Source organism: Austrofundulus limnaeus, unplaced genomic scaffold (assembly GCF_001266775.1).
Source record: "Austrofundulus limnaeus strain Quisiro unplaced genomic scaffold, Austrofundulus_limnaeus-1.0 Scaffold9, whole genome shotgun sequence".
Taxonomy (NCBI): domain Eukaryota; kingdom Metazoa; phylum Chordata; class Actinopteri; order Cyprinodontiformes; family Rivulidae; genus Austrofundulus; species Austrofundulus limnaeus.
Genome location: NW_013952411.1, coordinates 1,744,917 through 1,758,431, shown reverse-complemented (window position 1 = coordinate 1,758,431; position 13,515 = coordinate 1,744,917). Strand labels below are relative to the sequence as shown.

At 39.0% G+C, this 13,515-nt stretch overlaps 1 protein-coding gene across 3 annotated transcripts in view; it reads left to right on the top strand.

Moving 5' to 3' along the window:
- The window catches only part of LOC106512909 (dedicator of cytokinesis protein 9), a gene marked incomplete at its 3' end in the record, with an annotated part of 90,988 nt that overhangs the window by 2,334 nt on the left and 75,139 nt on the right, over positions 1–13,515 (top strand). Inside the window, 1 exon segment of one of the 3 annotated variants that reach the window (XM_014001446.1) lies at positions 10,512–10,801. Within the exon segment in view, the coding sequence (XP_013856900.1) occupies positions 10,631–10,801 (171 nt within the window). 3 annotated transcript variants of the gene reach the window in all.

Here is a 13,515-nt window from a genome sequence, read left to right as displayed (position 1 = left end):
TTCAGCACTTAGTTCAGCTGTGGCTGGTGTTGAGGTGCTTTATAAATAAAGTTGTTGATGATGATGAAAATACCTGCTTTACACTGCCATTTTTAACAGAAAACAATGAAGCTGCAGAATAATCTTCTAAATCTGATTGATTTTGATCATTTGAATAAATCCTGGTCTAACCCTAACCCCCCTGGTCTGCATGATCAGTTGGAGTCAAGTAACTGTAATTGAGCAAAAACCATCTGGATTAAGGATTAATCACAGTTTGTCTTCATTTGTTTTGATAATGTTTTATATTTCATAGTGGGGGCTAAATTTGTGATGTCTGACCTCTGTATTCTTGCGTCACTACAAAGTGAAGTGATATGGAAGCAGGTTAGACAGCTGTGAAGGCTTCATGCCAGACCAGTGTGAACATGTATCTGAAGAGGATCGCGCTCAGTTTCCATCCTTGCATGTCGGAGCCTGAGCAGGATGACGACGCCGACTCTGAAACCTGGAACACCTGGATTCTGGTCTAAAACATGAACTCAGGACTGCTGCATTGTTGCTTTCCTGAGTCATCAACACGGTGCTTGCACAGAATAAAAAAAGAGAACTTAGCTGCAGGTTTCTTCTTCTCCTAACGCCACAGATACACAGCATCTCTTAGCTCTTTGCAGCTTTAATGAGCTGCCAAAACATTACAGTGATATCCTCYAACTTTCTCTTTTTTTCTGCTTCCTATAAACAATCACTACTTCTTTTTGTGTAGAAAAATTCTGTTAGTTTTTGACACTAATAAAGCAAACAATGGCTCAATCAGACTGTTTCCAGCAGTAGAAAATCCCAACTCTTTTTATTATGTTGTTTATGTTGTCAAAGTGCCTAGGAGCTCTTACATCTCTATATTCATTTATGTGGTGTACAATATGCCACAAAATAAATAGTATGATTTGCTATTTAAGAATGTAGTACTGTATTTTTCCTGTAGGTGGCAGTAAATTAATACTGAGATGTTTCAGCCTTAGGTGTGACAGATTACTTACATATGTTTTAATATTTTTTTTCAATATGCTTTCTGGCAGAATGAAATGTAATGGGATTTATTTATTTATTTATTTATTTATTTATTTATTTATTGTGCTTCCTAAAACCATATCCCAGTTAGAAGGCCTGGCCCCACTTTAGAGCATTTCTGCAAAAGTTTCTGGAAAGATTCACAGCTTCTAATATTAATATTCAATTGATCCAAAATGCAGGGCTCTGACGGCAGATTTAACTGAGCTGTTTGGCACTTTGTAAAGTAGATAAGCGAAGTTAAAACATATAGTTTGTATATGTGAGGGGGTACTTTGCTACAAAGTAAAGGAAGTGCTGCTCCTCAGGAAAATGAAGCCCTTTTCTTCTCTGGGGATAAATAAACCATCTCAAAGGAAGGGGATGTGGTTGTGATGTGTTTGTTTTTGTTTTGTGCCATTTTAGGAGGGTGGAGATAACCTGAGTGTGAACCGCAGGGCAAAGGAGACTAAAAAAAAGTTCTAGTTCAGAAACACAATGTAATGCTGTGAGTTCACCGCGCTGCCTCCAGGGTTTTTGAGGTTGTAATGTAAACTTGGCATAAACACATGAGGTGTTTGGGGTTATTGAAATTCCAGGCGTATCTTTGCAGCCCACCCACACATGGAACTACTGGGCCGTGCCCACAACGTGACTCCCAGACTAAAACCTCTGGGAACTCACTCAGATGCTGACTTCAGTCTTTGAAAAGAAAATAAGTCATTAATATGGCAACAGTTTTACTTTTGTTCTTGAAACTTTTCTATGAAACTTTTTGTTGTTTAGGGCTCGTGATGCTTTTTTTTTTTAAATKACAGGTTTAACTCACACATCAGCAGGAAACAGCTACTTCCTTTCAGTTCAGTCCAGTTGGTATCATGCCTGTCCTGATGGATGTGGGGGTGTGMTGCAGCAGTGGTCCACCTCTGGACAAACAATCATTCACACACAAACACACACACCTCCCTATAGGGCCTGGGTGTGAAAACACCAGCGGCTGTGGACCTAACCTTCACTCCACGGAGGCTCTTCAGATGAGATGCCAGCTCCTCCTGAGCTCCTMGGAGCCACGGTGCTCATGTCTTCGTGTGAAAGGAGAACCTCAGCTGGACTCTCCGTCGATTAAAGTTAGCTTTGATGTTCTGAGCTCAGCTCCACCCAGCACATGCTGCTAACAGCGTGAAAGTGCTGYGGTGGTAAAAGTGGTGTAATTCGGAGTTTTACTTTCCTTAAAGCAGCCACGTGCTGCAGGTGCTGATGCTGCCCGAGTCCAGCAATAACAGGACTGTTTTGACCTGTAAACTCTAAATCACAGAATTTATTGCGCAATTGCTGCTTTAACAAACACACAAATATCCGGAATTTAAGTTTAAATAATGTCATCGCTTAAAACGTCAAACAGTTGGGGTCAGCAGTGTTTTTGCAAAAATATTTTGTGAACTCCAGGACAGATTTGAACGAAGTTCTCAGAAACTAACAACTTGATGTTTAAACACTATTGTGGAACTTTTCAGGTCAGTTTAATTTAAAATGTCTGCCACAGTTATGCAACTTCAGCTGCCACAGAAATGTTTATAACTTCATGTGTTTTGGAAATCCTGAGCTAAAATTTGACAGTGTAGTTGCTGAGGCTCATCCCCAACCAGAGGCATTTAAAGTATTTGGAAAAAATAACTAAGTAAAAGTACCTTAGAGAAAAGTACCTTACCTTAAAATGACTGATAAGAAAAGTACTCAAAGGTAACATGTTATGAAAAATTAACTTTTTTAGCTGTTTGTTACATTTTGTTCTGTACTTGGAGCATGGTCGGTGTGATGCACCTTGTTTGGATTTAAAGAGACAGCTTTAAAACGAGTTGATCTGAGACACAACTCAGAAAAGGGGGTGAAAGTGGGGCTTGTGGAGTTACAATAAGAAGGAAGTCAGACCAAAGCATTGGCCCTAACCCCAAATGAATGATTAAAATGTGACAAAGAAGATTTTAAAAGCTTGGTATGTCTCCTTTAAATAAAAGTCATAAAACTGCTCTCAATAACTGGGAAAGTAAAAATACTTATACACACTCTAAGAAATGTTGAATTTACTTAACCAAGTTATGTCAGCTGGTTCCACTAAACTGAGTTGAGTAAAATATTTTATATTTGTTTAGCTCATTTTAATGGAACCAGCTGACGTAACTTGGTGAAATAAATTCAACACTTCTCTTTCACGATGAGTTCTGGTCATATTTAAATATGTAGCATGTAACAAGGTAAAATTTTAAGTAAAGAAGTAAAACTATATATATTTTAAAATGTTTTGAATATAACAAAATTAAAACAAAAGTTACAATAAAAAATAGTTGGTAAAATTACATATTCTCAAAAAAATATATATAGCTTAAGTACTGTAACAAAGTAAATGTACTTGTGCAAATTTTCGCTAAATCACAAGATTGAACACAACAATACATTTTGATAACATATGTATGAAATGTTAAATACACTTCACTTTTATGCACAAAACAAAAAAATCCAAACCCTAATACATTCAGTGCTGGAAAATCTAAATAAAATGGCTGAAATGTGGATATTTTCTAGTTGTTTAAATGGAAATAATAAAGACAAATGGAAAAAAAGGAGGTGTACCCAGCAGGAGGAGAGTGAGTCCTTGTTGTAAGGAACAGCATTAAGCCGTGAAGCGCTTCACGCCCGTTGCAGCTTAGAGCCTCAGTCCTTATCTGCCYCACAGCCACTGCAGATTTAAGCAGCGTGGCTTCTACAGCTCACAGAAAACATCCACACTTCACTATCAACACAGTCATTTATTGTGTTTTCTGCCTGCAGCTCTGCCTCATGATTTAGCAGGCCTGGCACGCTACTCAAGGCAACGGCACCGCTACATTTGTTAGCTGCAGTCCAGCAGTAAAGACTCAGTGTTTTCCATGTCGGGTTTGTAATCTGTGGTGGATTATTGATTCTACTGAGGCGCGGCGTGTTTCACAACGCAAAGAATCACAGCTACAAGCCATGATTCAGCAGTATACTCAGGCTTTAAAAAGCCAGCTCACTTTAGAGTAAATAATGAATTTTCTCTGGAGAATTCAGTGTAAAAAWATGTTCTGAGGTGATTTTAAAGAAAAATGTGTCAGGAACATGGTTCTACTCAAACCGACATTTACTTCGAAGTGTTGTCAATCATTAACATTTTACTCACTCCTAGGAGCTCTTAAAGAGATAGGACAACTTTTTAAAGTGGGTTGTGTGCAGTATTTCTAAGGAGTAATTATCTTACATGCTATAGACAGAAGTCACAACAGTTTTAGTTTGAAAACTTGGAGAAAGGTTCTCTTAGATGAATCACTCTGATAGCCGGACTGGGGCCTAGATTTAAGAGTGCGTTCACACCAGCTCTGTTTAGTCTGCTTTATTTGAACTCTAAATAAAATTTAAAAAATCTAAAAACAGGAAGCAGACTATAACGCAGGGCATTCTGAGTAATAAGAATAACAAAGTTACTTATAATTTGTAAATACCTCGCTGTGTGTCCGAATAAGGTGGACATCACTGCTGTAAAGTTGACGCGCTCCTACTCTGTGAACGCCGCCTCATACAGAGCCGTCTCAGCCGCCTTGTCTAAAAAAACGTTCTCCACGGTTTCGCCTCATCTTCCATTCATGCTGATATTCTTCAAGACTATTTGTTTGGCACATTTGCCAAAAACAAAACAATAAATCCTGCTACAACCCCTAAAATCTGATGTCAGTCCACGTTTGTTTATATTTAGTGAAGAAGGGAGTTGTGCTCGGTGACTTCTCCAGCGGTTTTTGTGTCGATTCTTTCAGTGGGCCTTGGTGCAGCGGCACCACAGACGAGAGGGGAACARGTTGTTCACAGGGTTTAGTTTATATGACTGCAGCAGCACCTGACATTTATTAGGAATAAAGACTTCTGAGTTCTGGTGCATTGGTGCGTGCAGGGGTCGTTATTATACCCGCTATGAGGTGTCTAGTTTCTACTCATTTCTGCTGTCTGCTACAGGTAAGATAATGACTWCTCACAACCTCCTCACAGAGTCACACATCAAAAACTCCAATAAATCTCTTTAATGTCTATCTTGTGACTGATCAMTAATGTATAAATATCCTCATAAGAAACTAATCTCACAGATAGTTTGGCTTTTGCATCTCCAAATAATGGATCTTGACTTTGGTTCAAGTGAATTAGTTCTATATTGAGTTATTTTTGATTTCCTGAACCTGACACACATTTATTTGTGATGATAGCACAAATTGTAACTTTGGGCTTTTTTGTAGGTTTTGCATCACAAAAACAAAGGCATTTTATGTAGTGGTGTAAGAAAATATCGATACACTGAAATATCGCGATATTTCATTTCCAGATACTGTATCGATATTCTAAGGCCCTGTATCGATTTTTAATTAAGGTTTAAAATGTCAACTTTCCTGCCAGCCGTTCATTTTCATGTTGTAGTTCAGCCTCTGACCACTAGTTGGCAGCAGTGAGCCAGCCATTTGGCTCCTCTACCTCTTGAGGKAGAGGCYATTGTTAAGTGTTGGGTGACCATWTTGTAAATTAATATTAAGAACTAAAAGCTGCAAAATATATATTTTTCAAACTATTTATTGGCAAATTTAGTCTAATAATTGAAAACATGGATGAAATATGAAACAAATAAAATAAAACACAAACAAAGCAGAACACAGCTAAATGTATCAAAAGTATGTCTATGTAATATTACAATTTTCTGAGACAATGAATTTTGGTTTTTCATTTTTTCCCAGTAAGAGGTTTTTATTTAATAGAATTTTTGGACAAAAAAAAATCGCAATATATCGCAATATATCGCCTTGCTTATAGTATCGCAATATATCAGGATATATCGTATTGTGAACCCTCTGTCATGATATGTATCGTATCGCCAAATTCTTGCCAATACACAGCCCTAATTTTATGACACATCACCTGTGCTTTAAGTAACCTTTTTTTAGAAGTCTAGAAGAATCCCATATAAGACTCTCCCAACAACAATGTGAGTGCAAGAATACACGGTTGCAGACATGTTCTTACAGGCATGAGACGAGTCTGTGTCCCTGTGGGAAATGATTCATGGCAGCCAGCTGTAGCACTTCAAACACTGTTGGATCAATGTCTTGCTCTGCTCTTGCTCTGCTGCTGCGTTACCTCTGTCAGCCCTGACTGATGTTCATGAATCCACCCTAAATTTAGCAAAAGTCTTAAATAAAAGGTAGTTTAAATAAAACCTTTTTAAACACAGCTTCCCTAAATGGCCTCAAAAGGGAGAGTTATAAGTTTTGCAGTTTTATGTGGGATTACATCGTTATTCTGTTTAAACCCTTAAATCCCTCTTTGCTGCAGCAGGAAGATGGAAGCTGGATCTGACGTGTGAGAGAAGGGATGAAAGAAAAGAAGAAGCATTTACTTGCATAATCAAAGCCCGAGTCCTCATTTTCTCCAGTTTTTCTTTTTTTTTTCCACCAATCTGTTCATTCCTGAGCTCAGCTGCTTTCCTCTGCACTTGTTTCGTCCCGCTCTGAAATCTAGTTCAGTGTGTCAGGCAGTCCTGAAATATTAACACAGCACAGTGAGCAGAAAATGAGTGCAGGCGTTTAGAGTGCCGTTGTGATGCGGAGGAATACTTTACTTTCTCCAGATGAGCACTTTGTGTGTGTGTGTGTGTGTGTGTGTGTGATCGTTTGCATATTGTAGCAGATAGAAAGGTTTTCCGCATGAGTAATCCTCAGCAAAAAACATTTTCATACAATCTGTGTGTATTATTGGAGAATTAGACTTTTAAATAATGATGAAATGGTTATTTGACATTATTGAACACAAAAACAGTTATACCTCAGTCAGTTTTAACGATATTGAGCTTAGATTTGGTGTGGTATAGCTGAGGGTTATCTTCAACACAAACTTTGAGTTTTTGAGCTTTTTATGGAAAACTTTGGTTGGCAGGTGACAGCATTTTTTTAAAGAATACTAATGTCATTTTTAAAGTCGTGTTGAGTAGTCAGTGTCTTACCTGCAGTAGACAGCAGTCGTACAATCAGAGTTTGAAGGTTTATTGAGGATTTTTACTATTGAACAAAATACCTAAAGTTTCATCTAGTTTCAAGTGTATTTTTATTGTGATTATTTTGTTTTTACCTCTTAACATTTATAGGCCATCAACACTGAAGACTATGTTATAACATGATCTGAAGTTTGTCACATCATGTTCCACGTGCAGCACTGTGTTGGAAAACAAACCATGTTGTGCAACTTATTTATTGCAGAAGTGATAGTTGTAAAAACACACAAGTATTTGCTTGAGTGCTTAGTTAAACTGTATAATATTTAAGTTTGAAATGTTTTGTATCAGTGGTTCCCAACCCTGCAACTAAAACATGCAGGATAATGATCCTCGAGGACCAGATGTTGCTCCCTCCAGTAACACACAATGGACAAGATCTTGCTAACTGATGGATTTATTTAGGTTAACGATATTTTATCTTTACCTCTATTGTCAAACTGCTTCCACCTCTGTGAGAACTACAAACACAGAATAAACTAAAATAAACGTACATTTCACATAGGGCTGCCATAAACGATTATTTTAATAATCGATTAATCACCTATTCTTTATTCGATTAGTCGACTAATCGGATCATACGTTAATTGAATATAAAACATACAGCTTATCACGTCAGAATGCAGCTGCTATTATATAACCATCGTTAGATTTTAGCTATATGCTAACTAAAAATAATTGCTGTGGAAGGCAAGTTCTGCTCTGCAGATATTACACAGGTTTCTCCTTCATTTTCTTAAAATGATCTCACACTTTGAGCTCCGTTGCTGGGTAGCCATGATACCAGAGCCTGTCTGTATAATGTCTTGTGACGTCCACGGCCTACCCCAGTTACCACTACTGTGCATGTGTGTCAAGGACAGAAAGGCAGATGTGGCAGTGGAAGGTGTCAAAGCAGTTTGGAGAGAAAAACAAAGAAAAGAACAACAAAAAAAGAAAACRATTAATCGATTATTAAATTAGTCATCGATTATTTTAATAATCGATTAGTCGTCGATTAATCGATTAATCGTGGCAGCCCTAATTTCACACATAGCACACACAGGTAAACAACATATCAATGTGAAGCTAATTTTACTGTTAATAATGGACCTCATTGCCCGAGTTACTAGACCGAGAAATCCTGGCTGCAACCTGTGATACACCTTGATAAAGGTGTATAAACAGAAACTATCACACAATAAAATAACAGRTCTTATATATTTGTCATTGTCGCTCTACACACTTTACAAACCACTTACAATAATCTGATAATACCGTTATTACTGGCGCCAATATATTTGTAAACTAAAAAACAATCCACTTACACGTCACATCCGGTTTATATCAAACAATGCTCAATAATAACCCTCTTTAGTTTCAATATACTGTGTGTAAACAACATGAATACATCTCTGTCAGTCTTAGATGGATGATCTAAAATGCCGCATGTCTTCAGCTACAGAACAAAAGTACATATTAGGAATGTACATATTAATATATACATCCCTGCATTGCAGAAGCTAAAGGCAGGTACTCTGCTTCATATGATTCTGTGAGACTACACCACCGTTAGGATCTTATATTGGTGAAAATTCTGAATCAGGACATGACATATCTAAAAAGTTTGAAAAAAGATGAAGCAACTGGACTTTTTGAAAGGTATGGATGGCTACAAATATACACAAAGTGTACGAAGACAACCAGTTGCTTTAGCCAAAAACCCTGTAAGCAGACAAAGATGTAAACTTATTATATTATATTATATTATATTATATTATATTATATTATATTATATTATATTAACTGTCATTTTGTAAGATCTATTATAAATGAAGGGAAAATGTGTCTGCTTTATTGTACTACTGAAGAAATGATTGCAGACATCATGACCAACTCTGTTTCTAAGCTAAAACTTTGAAGGTTTGAAAATATTGTGTTTGATGTTTGGAAAGGAAAAGAAAAAAAAGGAGCGTGGATGAGAGCCACGTCTGTATTTAATTTACTGGTGTGTTTTATTATTTCAGCAACCTGAGTGGGGTTGTTGAGAAATTAGAAATTAGTGTCCTTAAGTTGTGAAAATGTTGACTACATTTGATGCTGTTCTGGTTTGAGGTGCAACTAAATTAAACATCCATATGTCAAAAAAAGCAAGAGCATTACTGTATGTGGGGTAAACAGTTGAATAATCTGCACTCAGGAATAAAAATATTAAAAAAAAATTTAATTTAGGTAAATATAAACAATTATTGGTAGAAAATAATGTGTTAAAATTACTTCAAGAATTGTTTTTATATGGCGTTATTAGGCAGTAAAAGGAAATATTCAGCATAATGTACTGTCTCAGAGTAAATGTAGCCAAAATGATGCATGTTTGGTTCATTGGAGACGCTACATTGTCTTATGGGAGCGTCGTTTGTATGATCTTACCACTGACCTACATAAACCCAAAGTGTAGAAGAGAAAAAAGTTTCCAAAAGCTTTTTTTTCCCTGTTATCTTCCGTTTTTCTGATCACAGACATTTTAAGCAGAGACCATTCCAGAGGATGAATCATCCCTTGGTATTTGTAAAAACCTTGTCTGTGATTTAGTTTTGTTGTTCCACTCCCGATATCTGAGTGTTTGGCAGAGTGGGCAGCTTGTGATCAAGCACTGCTAATCTTTTTGTTGAGGAACACTCCCTCATTTGATGTCTTGGCCTAAAAGGCTAGAATCCTCCTATGTTCTGCTCTGGTTTGCAAACTGAGTTTTGTAGAAGGATTGAGCTGGATCGCTGAAAGAATTAGGCATTTCAGTTTACAGGGTTTTGACGTGTTTTTTTTTCTATTAATATTGTATTTTTTAAATTGAAACCACTGCACAGTGTGACAGTCTTTCATTATGATTCATGTGGTGTTTTTGCCACTGCCCTAGGATTTTTCAGCTGAACTAAATAAGCATTCAGCCATATTGCTGTTTGCCTGACCATGGAATCAGACACTCCCTCTGGACATGAAGGATTCAGTGTAACCTATTTATTTCCAAATTTCTCAAGTCACTAAGTAATGAAGTCTAGTTTTTGGGGGTGAAACTGAAACAGATTCTTTTATGACAAAGTAAAAACATTCCAAATGAGAGCGAAGGAGCTGATTGAATAAGTGAGACAGATGAACAAGCCCATTGCAGAGGCTCTCAGCATCGGTTGAAGCTGCAGCAAAGCTCACACAGCATCCTTTACCCCCTCCTCCCCCCTAACACACACACACATCCCTCATTCTCTGCTCTACCTCACTCACTCACTGTATCTCTGACTGCTGCTGACTGGGTTATTTCCAGAAGCAGAATTACTGTACATGGGAACACTTTGGGAGCATAAATTTTCTCTCGTTTGGATTCCTCTGCCCAGAGACTGACTGTGTGTTCTCCCAGGGGGGAAAGGGTGGATTTTGCAGGGTCAGAGTAAGATCATGGAGCAAAGGGGATGAGACTCAGGTGAACCGGGTCGGCAGCAGGCTCCCCTGACCGATGCCCCGCTCGGACTTGGAGGAATGGGGTGCACCACGAGCGCCGTGGTGATTGACGGGCTGCGTACGGTCCTGGAGAGGAACTGTAGTGGCTACATCTGCAAGGAGGCAGCTGAGCCCAGCGGACCGTCTGAGGCGGAGAGAGCTCTGAGTCGGAGAGAGTCGCGTGCTTTACTGACACCGAGAATCCTGAAGGTGTGTTGCTGCGTGTCCTCACAAAACCCAGATGGATTTTCTCTTAACAAATACTTCTTCTTTATTCATGTTAACAGAAGCTACAATGAGCAATTATCAGTTTTATTTTATGTTTTTTTTTCTGCATCTATTAGTTCAAAAGACAAACTTAGCTTACTTAGATATCAAACTGTATCATTTTTTAGAATAGAGCGTGGTGAGAGTTGAATTTTTTTTCGTTCCGGATGAACTTATCGGTGTAGAGAGAGTTGTTGAGTGAAGTGAGATTACTCCAAAATGCATAAAACTTAGAGGCGTCTGCACCATAATAAAAGCCCACAGTGCAATATTGTTAAATACTGTGATGATGTCAGGTGTGATTAAATCCACCTTTTCTTCACTCTTTCGACCTGCTGCCAAAAGAAAATCAGTGTTAAAATATGTGTTCATGTTTGTGTTTGTGTGATCCTTTGTCTGTACTGTTAGCCTCATTTTGCAGGTATACGGACATATAGAGCAATCGCACTGATTCTTTCATGTTTTACAGACTTTTTTCAAAAACTCCGTTTCAAATTTATTTAACTTGTTAGAGCCAGTAGGACATTTGTCTATTAGCAAAACGTGTCATGAACCACTGGGTGGATTTTAATGAAACTCTCACAAAAAAAATAACTGAACAAACAGCTCCAAGTGTTTCACATTTGCCGTCAATGCCTATATGCCACAGACATCCGGCCCAGCACTTGATGCCACTCCCAACACTTCCGGTTCACGGTCAACACAGTGTTAGCGCAAGATTTTTTTACCCGACAACGACTCTTAATGATCTCCACAGTACAGAATTAGCATATTACATGTACCAACATTAACACAGGAGACGTACAGGTCCAGCCAAGTGGGAAAAAAATCACTCCAAAGTGGATTAAAGACATAAAAACAAAGGAAAGACGTTTGTGTTTATGGTTCCATAATTTAGTTTTTTTCGCTATTCCGTGGCTGCTTGTTCCGTGAATTTTTCACGTAGAGCTGTGACACTTATATTGTTGGAAAGAGCAGAGTCTGGGCTTTAAAATGATGGGCTACTTGTATGGTTTGGATCGTTTTCCCCGACGTTAGTGAACTGAAAACGTAATGATTATCAGGTGGAGGTTCTGCTGCTCTCTGTGCTCGGGGGGRGGGGGGGGGGGGGGCGCTCGTCACTCGGCTTTCGTCTACGGCTGTAATATACACTCTAACAAGGTTTTACTTTTGCATAAAATTCATGACAAAGTCGCACAAAAATATTTCATATAAAACAAACACACACCTACCTTTGTACAGGCTGCTGTGTGTTAGCTTCCTGCTAGCTGTCGTGTGGAGGTGGTCTTTCCTCTCTCAGTAAAAGGGGATAAATGTACATTTCCCTTTTGTAACCTCCGTCTTCTCATTTCTGATGCTGACCCTTGAATATCCTCAGGTTAGAAATGCTGATTACAAACGCAAGCGTGAGCTTTTAAAGATAAGTTTTCCCTGTAATGCTGTGATCCTCTGCTGTCACCTCCTCATCTAAAGGAAAAAGGAGAAAAACTAACTACTCGATCGTACCTGCTGGTTAGTGGACTCAACGGCACACAACAGAACTCACGTTTTATACCAGTAGCTCACAGAGGCTTTAACTTTCGTGACTTTTTCACAGACTAGTACTAGCAGCTAACACTAAAAACATAGGCAGTAAGCAGGGAGTGGAAGGGAGGAGCGTGGCAAGAATTTTACCGGGAATACGTCATTAATGACTGTGGCATATAGGCTATTGAGTTCATAACGGCCGCCACAGCCAACTGTTCTTAGGAATGGAATGGATGGTAAATGAACACATATGGTACTTTTTCAGTCCAAGGACTCCACAAAGTGCTTTATATTTATTCACCCATTCAAACACTGATGGTTGGAAGCTACAGTGTAGCCACAGCTGCCCTGGGGCACACTGACGCCACCGAGCCCTCTGACCACCACCAGCAGGCAAGGCAGATGATGTGTCTTTCCTAAGGACACAACGACTGAGATGGAAGGGACAGGGGATTGAACCGGCAACCCACCGGTAACAGGATGACTCCCCTAACCTCTCTGCCACAGCCACACATGTCTGACACGTGTTGGTCAGATCTGGTGCCAAGCTGGCACTGCTGGCTGAATGCTAGTGTTTTATCAACCAGATTTGGGCCAGGCATAGCAATCATTGCACCGTGTTTAAGGTGGTATCCTACAACTGGCTCAGTTGTGGTTTGGTTAATATGATGCTGGCTCAAGTATGGGCCACCTCTGGCAAACATCTGCGCCACCAAAGGTCATTCATTCCTTGAGGTATCTGGGCTGAGTGTTTGTGCACTGTGTGGGCCAGAAAGTTTGCTGTATGGCAGGGATCATCAATTATGGTCCTCGAGGTCTGCAACCCTGCATGTTTTACTTTTTTCCCTTCTCTAACACACCTGATTCAGTCAGTGAATTACCTCTTCCAAGTTCTGCAGAAGCCTGATAATCATCTATTCATTCAAATCAGGTGTGTTGGAGCAGAGAAACAAGTAAAACATGCAGGGCTGCGGACCTCGAGGACCGGAATTGATGATYCCTGCTAYATGGGATAGCTGGGACTCTGTCAGTTTTAAGCTATGTTCAGAAMTGAACATGTTTTGAGTATCAGGAACACGCCCAACGCTTCAAGTTGGATGCTTGTGCTCTTTCAGATCAGACGCGTTCGG